Source organism: Schistocerca piceifrons, chromosome 4 (genome assembly GCF_021461385.2).
Source record: "Schistocerca piceifrons isolate TAMUIC-IGC-003096 chromosome 4, iqSchPice1.1, whole genome shotgun sequence".
Lineage (NCBI taxonomy): Eukaryota > Metazoa > Arthropoda > Insecta > Orthoptera > Acrididae > Schistocerca > Schistocerca piceifrons.
The window spans coordinates 319,035,478-319,056,935 of NC_060141.1; the positions used below are offsets into that span (position 1 = coordinate 319,035,478).

General features: G+C 42.0%; 1 protein-coding gene across 1 annotated transcript in view; it reads left to right on the forward strand.

The window, feature by feature from the left end:
• LOC124796473 (peptidyl-prolyl cis-trans isomerase-like 1) overlaps nt 1-21,458 on the forward strand; it is a 112,385-nt gene that overhangs the window by 54,336 nt on the left and 36,591 nt on the right. The window contains exons 3-4 of the mRNA XM_047260701.1: nt 11,687-11,776; nt 11,877-11,984. Of these exons, the coding sequence (XP_047116657.1) occupies nt 11,687-11,776; nt 11,877-11,984 (198 nt within the window). The remainder of the gene's footprint in view (nt 1-11,686; nt 11,777-11,876; nt 11,985-21,458) is intronic.

Consider the following 21,458-nt stretch of genomic DNA (forward strand, 5'->3'; position numbering starts at 1 on the left):
TCAATTCAAATAGGTTGACCCACAGTTTGTTACCAGTTTCAGTTTGAATATTAGCACTGACCTGAAAAAAAAAATTAAACTTATCAAGCATTTGTTGACAGAACTCCGAATGTTATGCTTTTGATTCTTGTGTTAGCTCGTGGATTTTAATCCTTGTGTTAGATCATGTGAAATTCACCAATCACAAACCTAATGTGAATACTATTGTGTGAGCTTAAGAGACAACCACTAACTCAAAGTGAGGTGTGCCCTAAAATCTTTGTTTCATAAGTGGGTGTTGTGTTCATGTGTCGTGGGAATGAATACCACATTGTCTCTGGCATCAGTTATTCTCTGACATCCAGATTGGCTTTTGTCTTCAAATAACTTCGTTCATGTTTGTATTCATTGTACCAGCAAAGGATCAAGACCGTGGAAAGAGAACAGTTTATAAATATCTACTGAACTTGCTCAAGGCTCTAGTTTGCCCTCAAAACATCAGAATCTTAAAATCTTAATGTAAAATTGTTGTTTTAAAAATCCATTACTGACTGTTGATGAATGTCACACAAAAAACAAAAGTTGAGGCTCTCAGATGAGTTCCAGTAGATGCACATGGTTGAAACTTGCAAAAAAACTTCAGGTAGAATGCTGATATTTATGTCTGTCTTTGAATTGGAACAATAGTTCTGAGTCCAATCATGCTCAAAACCTATTTAACCCTTTCAGACGCAAAATAAATAAAATCATTTTTTAAACTTTTTTTGTTTTATTAGGATATAACTCATACAATATTATGGAAAAATGTGAAAAAAAATTTCGTGCAGTATTTCAGCAGGTACAGGGTGGTTTCAAATGAAACCACTGCACACTAAATGCGGTGGTTTCAAATGAGACCACCACCATAGACTTCATTACTTTCCATGATGGGGCACTAAACAGTTCCTTTCTGCTGATAAACAGAAAGCAACTTGGCAGGAAGAACATGTCCATCTGCTTCTATGTGGATTACTTTTTGCGCTGCAGTATACACATCGCCTCGATGTGCCATGTACTGGCAGATGTTTTGATTCTGTTGTGCGTTTTTCCACTGGAACAACAGTTTTACACTTTTTAGCGCAGGGTTCAGATGATGTGCTTGGGCAACCAGGACTGTCTTTGAAAACACTGCATCCTACAAGGCCAGCTACAGTGGACCGCCAAAATTCCTTTAGCTTTTTCTTTTCATTCGGCTTGCTTAGTTGGAACAATATAAATGCATTTCCAATAGAAATATCTATCATATACGAAAACAGTCTGAGCCACCAGCGTCTAGATTTTCTGTGAATTGCATAGAAACCATTCATCATGTCCGCTTTATCTACACATCCCATGTTCATATTATGAGATTTCACTACTGTGGGCAAGGTATTTTTGTAATTGTGCCAGCCTTTTCTTTCCTACGGACTTCTTTCAAAGTTGCAGGTGAGTCAATTGTTGATAGTAATGTGAGAACACGTTTATCTTTCCATTTCATGCATGCAATCCCTTCAAAATGAACTGACCAGTCACTTTCTCCTCTTTGCAACTCTTTGTCCGGTTTCAGAGGAGGAAGTCCTTTTCTGTCAAGTTTTAATGTCTGCAAAAGTGGAACACTAGTAAAAAAAATTGTCAAAATATATGTGATATCCTTTGCCTTCTAAGCCTTTACACATATCTCTTCCAAGCCTCTCTCCCAAACATTTCTCCGCTGCACCATCTGATTTCCTAGTATATACCTCAAAATCGCAGATATATCCCATTTTGTCAGCTCTGACCCATATTTTGTACCCCCTCTTAATGGGTTTTTGAGGCATATACTGTTTGAATGATATTCACCCTTTGAATTTCACCATGCATTCGTCAACAGATTGCTCCTTAGTTGGAGCATAACATTCTTTGAACCTTGTCAGTAATTGATTTATTAATGGTCGAATTTTATACAATTTGTCATAACATTTATTCCCTTTTTATGGCATAAGGGCACTGCCATTTACATGTATGTGAGATAAAATCCAGCTGAATCTTTTCAGTAACATAAGTGAGGAAATGTACTAATCTCTGAGTTTGTTGTGTGATGACCAGCAATCTGCTATTAAATGACAGTGTGGACTACAGAGTCATCACAGGGTGCTCCTAGTAAACACAAGCATAGCGAAAAGTATGCAGTGGTGGAATTTTGCTTTTATAGCTTTTGGATAGAAGGAATTATAAGTCTTCATTGGACGTGAGTTTTCCCATGTCCATGGAATGTTTAGACCTCTTTGGCAATAGGACCTTGAATTTTAATGCACTGGTTGGTAACACACAGTGAATTTTATTTTGAGGTGAATCATTGACATGGCAAGGCACATAGAAATGCTGATGGGTGGATAGCAGGAGTGCAAAGGGGCCTGAAGATTGCATTAATGAGATGCTGAAACTGGTCTCTCTCTCTCTCTCTCTCTCTCTCTCTCTCTCTCTCTCTCTCTCTCTCTCTTTTTATTATTACTATAACAACTTCTGAAAACATACAGCTGTTTGGTGATTTTTCTTTGGTAAATATCTGACTGGCTGCAGTCCTGTATTTAGAATGGATCAACAGAAATTGTGATAGTGTGCACTCTTGACAATTTCCTCCAAATGTCCGTGGAATGTTTAGTCCACTGTCAAGTTCTACTGCCATCGATGAGGGACAATTCTAACATGATGCTCAATCATGAAATCTAATCCTAAGATTTCACACTAACCATTGCTCGTAAGTGGCAAAACTTCAATACAGGCCCAAAAAGTTTTTGCCTGCTACTGAAATCTGGACACTTCTGAACCCAGTGAATGCATGTTGTTTCCACCCACTCCACTTAACCTGCATCATGATGGATCGAAACTCCTATTGCCAAAGAGGTCTAAACATTCCACGGACATGTGCAAACTCATATCCAATGAAGTCTTATACTTCCTTCCATCCAAAAGCTATAAAAGCAAAACTCCACCACTGCATATCTTTTTGCTATGCTTGTGTTTACTCGGAGGACCCCATGATGGCTCTGTAGTCCACATTGTCATTTAATAGTGGATTAGTGTTCCCACCTGCTGTCTACCTATCAGACCCACTGGTAGACCTTTGTCTGCAATCCCATTCCAGATGCCCCATACACCTGCATTTCGTACATAGCAATTCATGACATTCTTGCTGTGTGTGTGGACCACTCATCCACATCTGTTACATTTATCTCCCAGACTGAAAATTCCATTTTTCTCCTGAACCCAGGACACTGTTAGCCTTTTGAAAGAAGAAGAACCATCCCTGAGGGCATCCAGTCGCTTGCACAGGCTCTGCTGTGGTAACCTTCTCAACATCTCTTTCATTCATTGCAAAGCCTGTGCTCAAAGTAAAAAAGAAAATTTCTGTAAGAAAGAGGCCAACATCAGAGTGGTATTTCCTGATCACTGAGCACATTTTATTCTTACGCCCGAGTGCCAATCACAATCATTTACTACGTTCTTTGGCTTAATGTCCAGGCTGCCTACACTTAAACAAATTACAGAGGATGACTAGATGCAAGGAGCACTGTGCCCCAACAAGTTACACTGCATACACCTAACCAGTTGCAAACCACTATATGTTCGTATCTGAAACCATTTATATTACTGACTGAGCCCCCTTTCAGTGCTTGAACTTTCTATCCAGCCCTACAATCTGGATTAGACATTGTGTGCCCAACACTACCATATGCAAAATAGCTGATTTCCACATACTGCACTGAGGTGAAGCCACAGACTGTCACTCTGTGATCTCACTCATATATACTGGCTCTTCTAACACCAACATTATGTGCTGACCAGTTTTGGCAGTAGGTTTGCATGTTGGGGAGCTGTGGTTTGGGTTCTCCATTATTGCATACTAGTTGGGTACTGCCAGTGATCTACAAATGCTGACAACAGTATGCAGGCTACACATCAAACCCAGGATCCACAGAGATTGGCTGGAGTATCAGGCAATGGCCCACACTGGGCAGCATTGCCTTGGCATCTTAAGTTTCAAGCCCAGAATCATCAGTGCTGGCTGACCGGTCACAGGTGAGTGACTTTGCCTGTCTGGTACATTCGACCAATCAGTGGTACAAGACTGCAGTGGTCTAATGCACTCTGAAGAAGGAATGGGGCTACTGGCTGAACTGGGAGCATTTTTTCTCCCTCCAGCATGGTGTTGTTGTGTTATTATGAAGTGTGGTAGGTTCCTGTCACATACTTGGCTGTGGAAGTGCCCTATTGTCCTACACCATGTGGCAATGCCATCAGCCACTGATGGCAGAATGCTATGTCAGACACAGCTGTGCCAGAGTTTTGCAGTTCTCAGAATTATATTGGTGGCTGTCCCACATGTTACTTAACTGATTTTGAAAGACTACCTGAAGGTCCGTCCACACAATATTTCAGCCTTCAAGTAATCTCATATTCCCCTGTAACGTAAGCTTATTTTAATTACACTAGATTTTTTTCACTACTTTTGCAAAGATATTGAAGTAATATTAACAGCTTTTACATTACACTCTATGCCTATTGGTCTTTATACCGAGTGAAAGGCTACAGTGGTTAAGACACTGTGGTTTTCTTAAATCACTTCCCGCTTAGCAATTAATCTGCCTCAAAAGATATGGAAGCAATGTTGAATTACAACATTCCTTCCATTAGGCTATTTTAATTAACATCTTTTAGACTTCTAAAAGAATACTGTCTTACAAATCACAGGTACATTTAAATACCAGGTACCAGTCACTCAATGGGTAACTGTCATACCACAAATCCAAAGGTGCACACAGCCAGTTCCAAGATTTTTTGTGACACTTACTTCTTGTCTCACATCTGGCAATGATTTGTTAATGTGAAAATTGCGTTGTTCGGAGTTCACTTTAAACTGTACACCTCCCTATAACTAACCGGGTAAGCATCATATCATGTTCAATAGAACCATGTATAGTAAAGTTCTGTGGTGTTGAATCCAACCCCTTGGCTTTGCTTTTTGTAATGCTTTGAATTTAACCTAAAGAATGAAAACTCCAGGTTGGGATATCAACAATATTAGGAAAAGGATAGATTGCTACTCACCACAAGGATGTCCCACAGAGGTGCAGACAAGCACAAGGAAAAGATTGTTACACATTATAGCTTTCAGCCACAACATTCACACAAACAAGCACACCTCACACATATACACTCCTGGAAATGTAAAAAAGAACACATTGACACCGGTGTGTCAGACCCACCATACTTGCTCCGGACACTGCGAGAGGGCTGTACAAGCAATGATCACACGCACGGCACAGCGGACACACCAGGAACCGCGGTGTTGGCCGTCGAATGGCGCTAGCTGTGCAGCATTTGTGCACCGCCGCCGTCAGTGTCAGCCAGTTTGCCGTGGCATACGGAGCTCCATCGCAATCTTTAACACTGGTAGCATGCGCGACAGCATGGACGTGAACCGTATGTGCAGTTGACGGACTTTGAGTGAGGGCGTATAGTGGGCATGCGGGAGGCCGGGTGGACATACTGCCGAATTGCTCAACACGTGGGGCGTGAGGTCTCCACAGTACATCGATGTTGTCGCCAGTGGTCGGCGGAAGGTGCACGTGCCCGTCGACCTGGGACCGGACCGCAGCGACGCACGGATGCACGCCAAGACCATAGGATCCTACGCAGTGCCGTAGGGGACCGCACCGCCACTTCCCAGCAAATTAGGGACACTGTTGCTCCTGGGGTATCGGCGAGGACCATTCGCAACCGTCTCCATGAAGCTGGGCTACGGTCCCGCACACCGTTAGGCCGTCTTCCGCTCACGCCCCAACATCGTGCAGCCCGCCTCCAGTGGTGTCGCGACAGGCGTGAATGGAGGGACGAATGGAGACGTGTCGTCTTCAGCGATGAGAGTCGCTTCTGCCTTGGTGCCAATGATGGTCGTATGCGTGTTTGGCGCCGTGCAGGTGAGCGCCACAATCAGGACTGCATACGACCGAGGCACACAGGGCCAACACCCGGCATCATGGTGTGGGGAGCGATCTCCTACACTGGCCGTACACCACTGGTGATCGTCGAGGGGACACTGAATAGTGCACGGTACATCCAAACCGTCATCGAACCCGTCGTTCTACCATTCCTAGACCGGCAAGGGAACTTGCTGTTCCAACAGGACAATGCACGTCCACATGTATCCCGTGCCACCCAACGTGCTCTAGAAGGTGTAAGTCAACTACCCTGGCCAGCAAGATCTCCGGATCTGTCCCCCATTGAGCATGTTTGGGACTGGATGAAGCGTCGTCTCACGCGGTCTGCACGTCCAGCACGAACGCTGGTCCAACTGAGGCGCCAGGTGGAAATGGCATGGCAAGCCGTTCCACAGGACTACATCCAGCATCTCTACGATCGTCTCCATGGGAGAATAGCAGCCTGCATTGCTGCGAAAGGTGGATATACACTGTACTAGTGCCGACATTGTGCATGGTCTGTTGCCTGTGTCTATGTGCCTGTGGTTCTGTCAGTGTGATCATGTGATGTATCTGACCCCAGGAATGTGTCAATAAAGTTTCCCCTTCCTGGGACAATGAATTCACGGTGTTCTTATTTCAATTTCCAGGAGTGTATGATCACTATCACCGACAGCTCTGATGACCGTTTTCCAGTTCGGAGCTGGCGGTGTTAGCGGTCATGTGTGCATGAGGTGTGCTTGCTTTTGTGAATGTGTGTGTGTTTTCTTTGCTGAAGAAGGCTTTGGTCAAAAGCTGTAATGTATACCAGTCTTTTCGTTGTGGCTGTAACTTAACAGGCCACCTTTACAGTTAGTAACAATCATCATTTACTTATTATTGTTGAATTTAAACTGAGATGCTTATTTTTGATAAATTTAATTTTCAGGCACTTTCTGCAATATTCATACACCGAGAAGCACTATTAAAATGCAAGCATAATATTTAATTGACTCTGTGGTACACTAAAGGATTACTCTTGGAATAACTATGATATATAACATCTTAATGACATCGTGGACTGAATATCTGCACTATCCTCCCCCCTTTTACCCTATTTGTTTTTTATTTATTTCTATGTTTTACACTTCTGAAGAACTTAAGCTTTTTCTATAATATGATTTGAGCTCTAAAACAAGTTTTCATACCATGTATGTAATTCTGTTTACCGAAGTGTTCAAGAAGACCCTTTTTTATTTGATTCTGTAATTCACTAGACACTATAGTACATGAGTATATCAGTGAGATGTTGCTTTGAATATCCCTAATCCAAATGAGCAAGCAGTAAAGGAAACAAAAGAAAAATTCGGAGTAGGTATTAAAATCCATGGAGAAGAAATATAAACTTAGAGGTTCACCGATGACATAGTAATTCTGTCAGAGACAGGACATAGTAATTCTGTCAGCAACAAAGGAATTGGAAGAGCAGTTGAACGGAATGGACAGTGTCTTGAAAGGAGGACATAAGATGAACATCAACAAAAGCAAAATGAGGATAATGGAATGTAGTCAAATTAAATCGGGTGATGCTAAGGGAATTAGATTAGGAAATGAGACACTTAAAGTAGTAAAGGAGTTTTGCTATTTGGGGAGCAAAATAACTGAATTTCAATTTCCAGGAGTGTAAAATGTAGACTGGCAATGGCAAGGAAAGCATTTCTGAAGAAGAGAAATTTGTTAATATAAAGTATAGATTTAAGTGTCAGGAAGTCATTCCTGAAAGTATTTGTATGGATTGTCGCCATGTATGGAAGTGAAACATGGACAATAAATAGTTTAGACAAGAAGAAAATAGAATCTTTCGAAATGCGGTGCTACAGAAGAATGCTGAAGATTAGATGGATAGATCACATAACTAATGAGGAGGTATTGAATAGAATTGGATAGAAGAGGAGTTTGTGGCAGAACTTTACTAGAAGAAGGGATTGGTTGGTAGGACATGTTCTGAGGCATCAAGGGATCAGCAATTTAGTATTGGAGGGCAGCGTGGAGGGTAAAAATCATAGAGGAGATCAAGGGATGAATCCATGAAGCAGGTTCAGAAGGATGTAGGATGCAGTAGGTACTGGGAGATGAAGAAGCTTGCACAGGATAGAGTAGCATGGAGGGCTGCATCAAACCAGTCTCAGGACTGAAGACCACAACAAAAACAATCCAAATGCCACAGGTTGAAATAGTGCACATTGTGCTTAGCTCTGTTCTTTGCCACATTTTGATTATCGTCATCCATTTGGTTAGACAGCTTACAAGTTGGTATATATATTGTGTTTGCTGTCATATAAGATGCACCCCACTTTTTAAGACCTTTTTTAGGTAAAAAATTGCTCACTTAATACATCTATTGCAAAACAGTTATAACCTGTAACTTCTTGGCAGATTAAAACTGTGTGCTGGACCGAGAATCAAACGCGGGACCTTTGCCTTTCGTGGGCAAGTGCTCTACCAACTGAGCTACCCAAGCACGACTCACGATCCGTCCTCACAGCTTTACTTCTGCCAGTACCTCGTCTCCTACCTTCCAAACTTTACAGAAACTCTCCTGCGAACCTTGCAGAACTAGCACTCCTGAAAGGAAGGATATTGTGGAGACATGGCTTAGCCACAGCCTGGGGGATGTTTCCAGAATGAGATTTTCAGTCTGCAGTGGAGTGTGCACTTATATGAAACTAAGCCATGTCTCTGCAATATCCTTTCTTTCAGGAGTGCTAGTTCTGCAAGGTTCACAGGAGAGCTTCTGTAAAGTTTGGAAAGTAGGAGACGAGGTACTGGCAGAAGTAAAGCTTTGAGGACGGGTCGTGAGTCGTGCTTGGGTAGCTCAGTTGGTAGAGCACTTGGCTGCGAAAGGCAAAGGTCCCGAGTTTGAGTCTCGGTCCGGCACACAGTTTTAATCTGCCAGGAAGTTTCATATCGGCACACACTCCGCTGCAGAGTGAAAATCTCATTCTGGAGTTATAACCTGTGTGTTCACACACATCAACTATGTAGGTAATATAAGTAGGAAAAAGTGCTCACCTTTTAATTTTTGTCACCAAATCTGCAAAATTCATTCTCAGAGCTGAAGGAAGATATACTTGAAGTCGCTATGTCAGAATGTGAAACCTCATACAATAAATTATCCTCTTTGGCAGTCAGTGCATTACTGATTCCATACCTCTTAAATTATTTTATCACTGGTTTAGTTTTTATAGAGTCCCGTGAAGCTTTGACCCACTCACAAACTTGAGAAATGCTAGGTCTCTTCCTCCTTCCTCACATTGTAGTTTCAAAATCTGTAAATTACATCCCTCTGTTACACTCCTCCTTCGTAAGTCACTTAGATGGTCTGTTGATATATATGTGTATTGGTTCAAGTAAACTCCTGGAATGATGGCCAACTAAGTCGTCAATTCATTCAGTCTATTTTTAACATCTGTTACATAGGGCAGGCTTCTTCAGTAGGCTTCCACGTTGCCTAGACAAAACTTTATCTTCCACAACCTTGTTCCTCCTCCATCCATCCATCCTTTATTGTGTACATGGACAAATACTCCTTTCAGCAATTGTTCCTTAGGAAGCATCTTTCTTTTAAAAACCAAAAGTGGTGGTAATTTTGTCCCATCAGTAGAGCAGGATAAAACAACTGTGTAATGAGCCTTTTCCCACCCCAAAGTTTTAACAATAATGTTTTTTGTACCGGATTCGCAGTTTTCTTAGAAGGCACATCAAAGGTTAGTGGAGTCTCACGCATGTGTCCAGTTTGTGAAAATTCAAACTTTTCCTTGCATTAATCACAGATTAATGAAATTCAACAATTTTCTGTTCATACTCGTCTGGCATCTTCTGTGATATTTTTGTCTTGGTGCACATACAGAGCCAATACTTCTTGATAAATCTTGAACATAGTGTTGATTCAGTAATGTTGGTGATGCCTTTGTTAGAGGATGTTGCTTTCGCTTGACGAATGATACTTTTCGTAGAAATTGAAATTCCATCGCGTCTGTTCTCTGAAACCTAAGTATTAAGTTCTGCTTCAAATTTTGGCCATTTAACAGTTCTACTTCTCAGATTATGTTCGGCCATAGTTTGCAAATAAAACCATAGTATAGGTATGACACAAGTAGATCTCCACACAAAACACAAAAGTAACCAAAGCTTGAATTATTAATATAAAAACTGTTAATGACAGCATATGTGCATCCACTGAACTCTATGCAACAAGAATTCTCAAAATTCAAAAGGACGCTAACAGTGAATTGCTTCAGGGTGAAACACACAAATTTTGAAGAAGTGGAGCTTACAGGTATGTACCTTATCTTGTTACCAGTGTGTAAGACGCATCCAGTCTTGTACCTACTTTTCAAGGATAAAAAGTCATCTTATATGCCAGCAAATGAGATACATAAAATGCTGTGCAGAACTTGCAGCAGAGGTGGTATATGACATGACTGCTTTCACAGGTGGCCCTGCCACTGATGTAGTAGGATAAGCCTGCGCTGGGACTGCACTAGGATGTACTGGCTCTGTGTAATGGACAGGTCTTGCACCTGGACTTCCACAGGGATAAGATCCATGTTTCAAGGGTTTGGTGGTATGCGTGGCTTAAGGATGGACCAAGATGTTACGTAGGTTGAGTGTGTGGTGGAATACCACTTTACAAGGGTGAGAAGGATTGTGGGTAGCTTGTTCCTCATTTTTGGGCACAATGGTTGAAGCCCTGGAGAAGGATATGTTCAGTTGCTCTAGTCTATATTTGTAATGGCTAATGAGAAAGGTGCTCCTTCGTATCTGTTAAAGCTTTAGCATAAGGTTACACTGCATAAAGAGTAGTTTATGACAGCATTTTGTGTTTTTAAATTAAGTCAGTATTCATATGAAGTATTGAAAATTAAATTTTTGTTCTCCCAAGAACCTTTTGATAAGCAACCTGCAACTGGGTTCATGCACCATGAACCACAAAGTGTGAACTTCGGCTTCAAGATCATTGTGAAAGGAGGAGTGGCATCCAGAATGGAGAATTTTTATGGTGAAGCCATTGGGTGGCGGGGGAAGGGGGAGGGTTCTATTGCTTACATGGCATTTATAACTGCGTACAGATCTGGGTTTTAGTTAACGATAGGGATACTGATGTAGGTAGATGGAGTTTAGGTCCATTTGGGATGGGATGATGCTATTGAGGAGGAAAGGAATGTAAATGGTGTCATTCAATTATGGGAAAATGATGATATGCTGGACAGAGGACATGGTGGCATTTGATGAGAAAAAATGAAGAAATAAACAAAGAAAAAAGAAAAATGTGAAACAGATGTGTTTTCCATTTCTTTGAATGTCTCATGTTGTCTCAAATTCTAGTTTTATCTTCTCCTTTCTGTGCTGGAAACATTCTTTTACCCTTAATTGTATTCCTTTCTTCCATTACATTAAATAATTTTCTCTTGTTGTTCTCTCCCTTTCCCTCTCTTTCATACACTCACTTCTGTGTTCCTGTTCTGTATTTACTCCACAAGCTAACTGTTATGAACTAATTATGTTACAATCTTCTTCTTTCATGAGCTCAGATGACAGTTTTAGGCAAATTATAGACATTAACGACATTATACATTTAATGGATGGAAACTGCTGCTCTCAAACTTTTTATTGCCCATTCCTCGACATGTTCCCAGAGCCAAATGTATTGTAACTCTAGCTCATTAGTTCACACTATTGTTTTACAGGTGGTGACCCTACAGGAACAGGAAAGGGTGGTATTTCTATTTATGGAAGAGCATTTGAAGATGAAATCCACGAGGAGTTGAAACATACAGGTACTGATCTGAAAAGTATATTGTAATTATTCTCTCCATCTAAAATAAGAAAGCTAACTAGTTTAAAAATAACAATATGAGATTCTCTCTTTGATTTTAGGTGCTGGAATTATATCAATGGCAAACTCTGGTCCAAATACCAATGGATCCCAGTTTTTCATAACTTTGGCTCCAACACAGTGGCTTGATGGGAAACATACCATATTTGGTAAAATTTTTAGTTTGTGTAGTTCTTGCAAAAAATTATGTAATTACTTTCCAACTTTTACATCCTATAATTAGTAATTATAGTGGTAAAATTGTTAAGATTGTAGGACATCGGACTGTAGTCTACTTTTCTATAAATGGAGTGTGTATATTAATAGGACAACAGATGTGTTCAGACTCCTTTTATAAACACTTTTAATGAATATTTGCCTTCTGTGGTGATAACCATCTGGCGACTGTTCACTTTCTTACAGTTCGTTATAATAGTGGAAGTACCATCCAGCAAGGAATAATGTTGTCATTGTGGTCTTCGTGGCAGCATGCCCAGGAAATCCACCACTGCCACGTTTGCATCCGGTGCCAGTTGTACGCATGCGAAGCAAGCAAGCCACTGTTGCCTGCAGCCAGTGCCTCACCTGACAGATACAAAAACATCAGAGTACTGCCAGCAGGGCCTCATCTTCTTACATCTTCTCTGGCATAGATAAGTGTTCTCATGTTGGACGAGCTCTGTGCCACTGTAGATTCAGTTGTTAGTGCTAAGACTCTGTACTTGGAGAGTCATTATTTGTGTTACTGTTTCTCCAACCTAGTCATTATTTGGCATGCAGTTATCAGCCTGTAGTGCTAGTCAATAAAGAGTGTGGATACAGCAGTTTTGGAAACATCTCTTTCCTGGCATTGGGTCAATTGCTACAAGAACAGCAACAACAGCAGCAGAAAGGTTTTTCTTGTTGGATTGTGCCTGAAATGTTTCATTTGCTTCGAAAACTTGCCACATTGAAAGATCCAACAGCATTGTTATTTTCTGAAATGTGTGACTTGCCTAGTGATTATTATCTTAAGCAAATCCACGTGATGGTTTCCTATGTAGAGTTCCACCAATAGCAAAAGAAACCAGGCCACTCCTATCAAGCTTGGATGGCTGACCTCCATGGGCTAAGTAGGAAGTGTAAATTTGTGTGCTCTCATGGTCAACACTCCTATGCTGATTTCAGATTCACGACCTCATTGTTCATTCTGCCCTAGAGAGAGAGAGGTCCATTAGGAGGTGTTGAGTTTAGAAGATCCAACAATTGAGGAGGTTTTGGTTATAGATAAGGCTTCCAAAGCATCAAAAGCTGCATCTTAACAGTTCAAGGGTGGCACAGACGTTGTATCACTCATTGGCACAACATTGATGAAATTTCCTGACACCCTTGATTGGTTCCTGTAATACACTGGGATTGCAGTCAGATGTTACTGTTTTTCTGTTGTGGTTTCCCATTGTCTCCTGATTGTTTCCATGTACACTCCAGGTGCTGCTGCTCACATAGGCACACTGTGTGTGCCGCTTACCATAAACAATGCCATGTGGTCGTGGTCTCTCATAGCTTTCCACACAGCCTAGTCTAGGATGCAGATGTGGTGTTCACAGAGATGCATAGTGTTACACTAGTCAGTGACCATGAGCTTGATAGCCCCAGGTAGATTTACATTACACTGTTGACTCAGCAAAAACTGTTCCATTTCCAGGTCAACACTGGGTCCTCTCTATGTCCCTCTTGAACCTGAAAATATATCATCATCTGGATCAACCTGCTCTGTCCTCCACAAATTGTCATTTAATCAGTTATGGAAACCAGCCCATTCCTGTTTGAGGATAGTTCATGATTGACATTGAGTATCAACTCCTCATGATGGTGATCACGTTTATGACAGTAGACAGTGCAACATCAGAGAACATTATTGGTCTTAATCCATTCATGGCTTTGGGTTCCAAATTCAAGGTGAGGTCTATCTTGTTTCTGGTGCTATTCTATTCCAGGAAGTGGACGACCTCTGCTATGAATTTGGTCCCTTGTTTTGCCAGGTTTGATGGCAGCATAGTATTTTGAGGCATGCATCACCCTCAAACTGATGGCCGTATCTAAATTTTGTCATTCTCGGCCCCTCTCCTTCACACTGAGATCAGCCGTCAAGGAGGAACTTGATAGGTTGCAGAGCTTCGGTATCATTGAATTGGTTCCCTGTAGCTGTTGGTTGTCATTTGCAGACCAAGGGTGCTTCATTTCTATGGAGATTTCAAATGCAACAATAATGCTCAATCGGTAGTGGATTCTTGTTCAATTCCAGGGAGCGATGAACTCCTCACCAAACTGGCAGGTGATGAATGTTTTTCAGAAACTGATTGGTAGAGTTTTGTCTACAGCTTCATCTGGATGTCATTCCCCAACACTTACGATCGTCAGCACACTGTTACACACACTTTCCTTTTGGCATTGCGAGTGCCTTGCCATTTTTCAGTATTTCTTAGAACAGTGAATCCACGACATCCCCTATTGTGCAAACTATGTACATGACATCATCATCACAGTGTGCTCCCGGCAGGGATATGTCGACAACATTCAGACTCTTTTTCACTAAACTGCATGAGTCAGACCTTCAGTGCAGCCTGTGGAAGTCAAAGAGTTTTCAGGCAGAAGTAGAATATGTAGGCCATCTTCTTTCAAAGGATGGCATCTGTGCTCTGCAGCATCATCTAGCAGCTATTGCCAACCTTCCTAAGCTGTGAAACCTGAAGGAACACCAAGCATTTTTGGGAAAAGTTAGTTACTATTCAAAATTTTTCCCCTATGAAGCAGATGTCTCCCAACCCTTAAACAATTTGCAGAACAAAGGTGTTCCTTTTGTTTGTTTGGTGGACTGCGATGAGGCATTCAACCACATCAAATCATTGCTAATGTTGTCCCTATGTCTCGGTACCTTTAGACGGGATAAACAGCTTTTTTTGCCTCAGATGCTTCCCAATAAGGGCTTCAGGCAGTTTTGTCTCACAGGGAAGCTAATGATGGATCTGAAAAACCTCTGGCATATGCCTCAAGGATGTTGACTGCAGCTCCATGCAATTATTCACAAATACTAAAGGAATCATTTGCCAATCATCTGCATGGTCTGCAAGTTCCATGTCTTCCTTCATGGAAAGAAATTCCACCTTATCACAAACCATAAACTACACATGGCAAGTTTTGGCCCGCTTTTTCAGCTTCCTGACAGGACTGCATGAAGACTTCAGTGGTGGGTTTTATTTTTGAGTGTGGTCCAGTGCGAGGTTCATTATCATCCCTCTGCTCATCATGTCAATGTAGATGCGCTGTCACGCTTATCTATTGGTCCTGTCCCAGAATTTAACAAAATGGAAGTTGTGTGTTTCCAAATTGATGATCATGTGCAGCAGGCATTGGATATGCTCTCAGTCACAGGAAGGTGTATAGTGAAAGCCACTCGGCAAGATCCATTGCTCCATCAGATGACCCATTTTGTGTCTAAAGATTGGCCTGAATAACTGCCCACTAAGGAATCAGCCCACTCTGCAGTTTTTTTCCTTCTACATGATCGGTGGTGGTGGTGCTGGTTGATGGAACACTCCTCCTCAATACAGATTCGGATGAAGTCAGCATTGTCATTCCACCAGTCCTGCAGTTCCGAATTCTTTCACTTCTCCTCCATGGTCATTGTGGCATAACCCACATGAAAATACTAGGGACGCATTTTGTCTACTGGCCCAGCATAGATTCAGTTATTGAGAAGCTTGCCTGTGGCTCCAGACATTGTGCTGAGCATCAGACAGCCCTCCAATGAACTTTTTCTTTGTGGCCCACTCCTCATCAGCTGTGGCGTCAAGTTGACACTACTTTCTGTCATTCCTTGTGGTTAGTAGCTGTGGATGCTCTATTAAATTACCCGTATGTCATGTGCATGTGCTCCATTTCAGCAGAAACTACTGTGCAGGCTCTAACGTAGATTTTTGTGATCGAAAGATTGCCACTGATAATCATCTCCAGTAATGGACCACAATTGGCCTTGGTGGTGGTCCACGATTTTTGCATCCAAGACATTATTACTCACATCATGTCCACACCATTTCACAACCTGTTGAATAGTGAGGTGGAACATATGATGCGTACATTTAAGACACAGTTGGAAAAGTTCTTGGCAGACTTATACGCCAATACAGCATTACCAGCACAGCAGAGGTTCCACATGGCCAACAACCCCAGATTCTGTTACACCTGCTTTGTCCTGCAGCATGGCCTGTGACATGGCCACACCCTCCACAATATCGTTTGGGTTATCCAGTCTGGGTGCACATCTTCAGTCAACTGCCAGGATGGACGCTGGCCACAGTTCGGGAGACACGTGGCTGGTGAATGAGCACTGTGGACACTTGTGGGGCACCACACAATTGCCATTTAAATCAACTATACCCTTGGTGGGCCAGCAACCCGCCACACCTGCAGAAGGTGCCGTCAGATGCCCTTCCTGCAGGTGCCGCCCCCTCATTGGGGCCAGGTATCATGGAGGCTCCTTCCTGGATGTGCTACTGGGTGTTGACAATATGGAGATGGAGCCGTTGCCCACCCTGGATGCTCCACTGATGTCTTGTGATGAGTGCCCAGACACCAACCTCTTTCACCTGGCAGACATTCCCCCATTGTCACTGCCTCCATCTATTGCTGCCACATGGTCTACAGAGATCGCACATGGGAGGTTGCCACTGCAACCTGTGCACCACAGTCGAGGCCACTTCTAACCAGGCCAGAGACAGGTGATGATCAATCCCTGTGAGGAAGACACCTCTTCAGATGCTGAAGAGCTGATGGAAGACAATGCCTTCACTGTGCAGCTGCTGTTGTGCCATTGCCATCATGGCTGTCATCATCATCATCATCATCATCATCAGGTCACCTGGGCAGATCTGGTGGCTTCCTCCTCCTTCCACCAGCAGTGATCCATCTTCCTTTTTCACTCATCGATGCCTGTGGCACTGGCCTATGGAAGAGGTGAGAGATGTAGCAGCACACCAGTGCAATCCACCACCACAGCATTTGTATTTGGCACCAGCGTAGCTCGGGTGAAGCAAGAGCACTACCATCGCCCACAGCCAGCGCCCTGTCCGGCAAATATGAGCTCATTGGGCTGCTGCCAGCAGCACCTCAACCACTTGCATCTTCTCCACCATTCAGTCTGTGCCTGTGTGCATACAGTTGTCAGTGCTAGGACTCTGTACTTGGACAGTTAATAGTTGTGTTAATGTTTCTCTAACCTAGTCATTATTGGGCTTCCTGTTATCAGTCAGTGTAATTTCTGTGGATGTAGTGGTAGACAAACAAAGAGTGTAGATACTGTAGTCTTCAGCCCGAAGACTGGCTTGATGCGGATCTACTTGCTACTCCATCTTGTGTGAGCCTTTTCATCTCTGAGTAACTTCTACAACCTACATCCATTTGAATCTGCACACTGTGTTCATCCTTTGGTCTCTCTCTACAATTTTTATCCGTCTCATTTAACCATTACCAAATTAATGATTCCATCAAGCCTCACAATGTGACTCATCAACCGATCCCTTTTTATTGTCAAATTCTGTCATAAATTTTATTTTTTCCTCAGTTCTGTTCAGTACCTCCTCATTAGTTAGTCGAACTACCCATCTAATCTTCAGAATTCTTCTACAACATGAAATATCAACAGTTTCTGTTCTTTTTCTATCTGAAATGCCAATCATTTACATTTCACTTCTTTACAAGCCTACATTCTAAACAAAGATCTTCAGAAAAGACTTCCTCACTTAAATTTGTATTTGTTATTATCAGAGTCCTTATTTCAAAAATGCATTTCTTGTTATAGCCAGTCAGCATTTTATGTCCTCTCTATTTTGACCATCATCATTTATTTTCCAGACCATGTACCAAAACTAATCTAGTACTTTTAGTGTATCTGTTTGTAATCTAGTTCCCTTGGCATCACCTGCTTTAGTTTACGTGTCATTACCTTTGTTTTACTATTGTTGCTCATCTTATAACCTCTTTTTCAAGATACCATCTATTCCATTTAGCCACTCTTCCAAGTGTGTTGCTGTCTCTGACAGAGTTACAATGTCATTGACAAACTAGAAGGTTTTAATTCTTCCTGCTGAACTTTAATTTCCTCCCAAAATTTCGTTTACTGTTTGCAGATTGAATAACATTGGGGATAGGTTACAACTCTACCATACTCCCTTCTTAACCACTGCTTCCCTACGATCTACAAAACAATGTGGAAATCATTGCCAATAATGTCTGAGATATTATGAGGTTGAGGCAATTGCTCCCAGTAATTAATCACAGCTGTGGCATGAGGCTTACCATTAACTGAATCAGGAATCATCTTAAGTACATGTGTTGCCTTCTCCACTGTGGATTTCTGGAAACTTTTTTCTGCAATTCACAAGACAACAATGCACAGATTGACAACTAGCTCTCTGATGTAGAAATTGTGAATCTGTACTTAACACAAAACTAAAAAAAAAATGATGTAGAGGCTTACTACACAAAACTATAGCAACAGTTTGAACCAGTCTTTTCATATTAACACTTAGGAACAACAACACGAAAGAATGCAAAGTGGACTTACCATGTGGGGTTACCTGCACAAAAACAAATGACAGTCTTCAATTCATTGATTGGATATTGGGAAACTCTACATTGCTTATTGAGCAATTACTTACAGAATAGTTGCACAATGTTTACTTACACACTTTGCAGATGTGTGGAATCCATATTAAGTTGAACTAATAAATGACATCAGTCACACAAGGAAATGACATATGTCCACAAGCTTTTTTGCTTCATGAGAGAGAGTACCAGAAGTACTGCAACATCTGAGCTGCCTCACTGTTGAAAAAATTTGCTTGATGTAACTCTGAACTCTGCTTTAGAAAGTTCTAAGAATTTGGTTCCAGGGCAAAATTTGCAAACGTTCTCTGACCCCTACATCTTATTTCCTTAAAGACAGTTTACTCATGTTGTTGTGGTCTTCAGTCCAGAGACTGGTTTGATGCAGCTCTCCATGCTAGTCTATCCTGTGCAAGCTTCTTCATCTCCATTTAACTACTACATCCTACATCCTCAATCTCTTGGTCTCCCTCTACGATTTTTACCCTCCACGCTGCCCTCCAATACTGAATTGGTGATCCCTTGATGCCTCAGAACATGTGCTACCAACCAATCCCTTCTTCTAGTCAAGTTGTGCGCAAATTCCTCTACCCCCCCCCCTCCCCCCCCCCCCCCCCCCCCCAATTCTGTTCAGTACCTCGTCGTTAGTTATGTGATCGACACACCTGATCGTCAGCATTCCTCTGTAGCACCACATTTTGAAAGCTTCTATTTTCTTCTTGTCTAAACTATTTATTGTCCATGTTTCACTTCCATATGCGGCTACAACCCCCCCCCCCCCCCCCCCCCCCCTCCCCATGAACCATGGACCTTGCCGTTGGTGGGGAGGCTTGCGTGCCTCAGCGATACAGATAGCAACCACAACGGAGGGGTATCTGTTGAGAGGCCAGACAAACGTGTGGTTCCTGAAGAGGGGCAGCAGCCTTTTCAGTAGTTGCAAGGGCAACAGTCTGGATGATTGACTGATCTGGCCTTGTAACAATAACCAAAACGGCCTTGCTGTGCTGGTACTGCGAATGGCTGAAAGCAAGGGGAAACTACAGCCGTAATTTTTCCCGAGGGCATGCAGCTTTACTGTATGATTACATGATGATGGCGTCCTCTTGGGTAAAATATTCCGGAGGTAAAATAGTCCCCCATTCGGATCTCCGGGCGGGGACTACTCAAGAGGATGTCGTTATCAGGAGAAAGAAAACTGGCGTTCTACGGATCGGAGCGTGGAATGTCAGATCCCTTAATCGGGCAGGTAGGTTAGAAAATTTAAAAAGGGAAATGGATAGGTTGAAGTTAGATATAGTGGGAATTAGTGAAGTTCGGTGGCAGGAGGAACAAGACTTCTGGTCAGGTGACTACAGGGTTATAAACACAAAATCAAATAGGGGTAATGCAGGAGTAGGTTTAATAATGAATAGGAAAATAGGAATGCGGGTAAGCTACTACAAACAGCATAGTGAACACATTATTGTGGCCAAGATAGATACGAAGCCCACACCTACTACAGTAGTACAAGTTTATATGCCAACTAGCTCTGCAGATGACGAAGAAATTGAAGAAATGTATGATGAAATAAAAGAAATTATTCAGATTGTGAAGGGAGACGAAAATTTAATAGTCATGGGTGACTGGAATTCGAGTGTAGGAAAAGGGAGAGAAGGAAACATAGTAGGTGAATATGGATTGGGGGACAGAAATGAAAGAGGAAGCCGCCTGGTAGAATTTTGCACAGAGCACAACATAATCATAACTAACATTGGTTTAAGAATCATGAAAGAAGGTTGTATACATGGAAGAACCCTGGAGATACTAAAAGGTATCAGATAGATTATATAATGGTAAGACAGAGATTTAGGAACCAGGTTTTAAATTGTAAGAAATTTCCAGGGGCAGATGTGGACTCTGACCACAATCTATTGGTTATGAATTGTAGATTAAAACTGAAGAAACTGCAAAAAGGTGGGAATTTAAAGAGATGGGACCTGGATAAACTAAAAGAACCAGAGGTTGTACAGAGATTCAGGGAGAGCATAAGGGAGCAATTGACAGGAATGGGGGAAATAAATACAGTAGAAGAAGAATGGGTAGCTTTGAGGGATGAAGTAGTGAAGGCAGCAGAGGATCAAGTAGGTAAAAAGACGAGGGCTAGTAGAAATCCTTGGGTAACAGAAGAAATATTGAATTTAATTGATGAAAGGAGAAAATATAAAAATGCAGTAAGCGAAACAGGCAAAAAGGAATACAAACGTCTCAAAAATGAGATCGACAGGAAGTGCAAAATGGCTAAGCAGGGATGGCTAGAGGACAAATGTAAGGATGTAGAGGCCTATCTCACTAGGGGTAAGATAGCTACCGCCTACAGGAAAATTAAAGAGACCTTTGGAGATAAGAGAAAGACTTGTATGAATATCAAGAGCTCAGATGGAAACCCAGTTCTAAGCAAAGAAGGGAAAGCAGAAAGGTGGAAGGAGTATATAGAGGGTCTATACAAGGGCGATGTACTTGAGGACAATATTATGGAAATGGAAGAGGATGTAGATGAAGATGAAATGGGAGATACGATACTGCATGAAGAGTTTGACAGAGCACTGAAAGACCTGAGTCGAAACAAGGCCCCCGGAGTAGACAATATTCCATTGGAACTACTGACGGCCTTGGGAGAGCCAGTCCTGACAAAACTCTACCATCTGGTGAGCAAGGTGTATGAAACAGGTGAAATACCCTCAGACTTCAAGAAGAATATAATAATTCCAATCCCAAAGAAAGCAGGTGTTGACAGATGTGAAAATTACCGAACAATCAGTTTAATAAGCCACAGCTGCAAAATACTAACACGAATTCTTTACAGACGAATGGAAAAACTAGTAGAAGCCAACCTCGGGGAAGATCAGTTTGGATTCCGTAGAAACACTGGAACACGTGAGGCAATACTGACCTTACGACTTATCTTAGAAGAAAGATTAAGGAAAGGCAAACCTACGTTTCTAGCATTTGTAGACTTAGAGAAA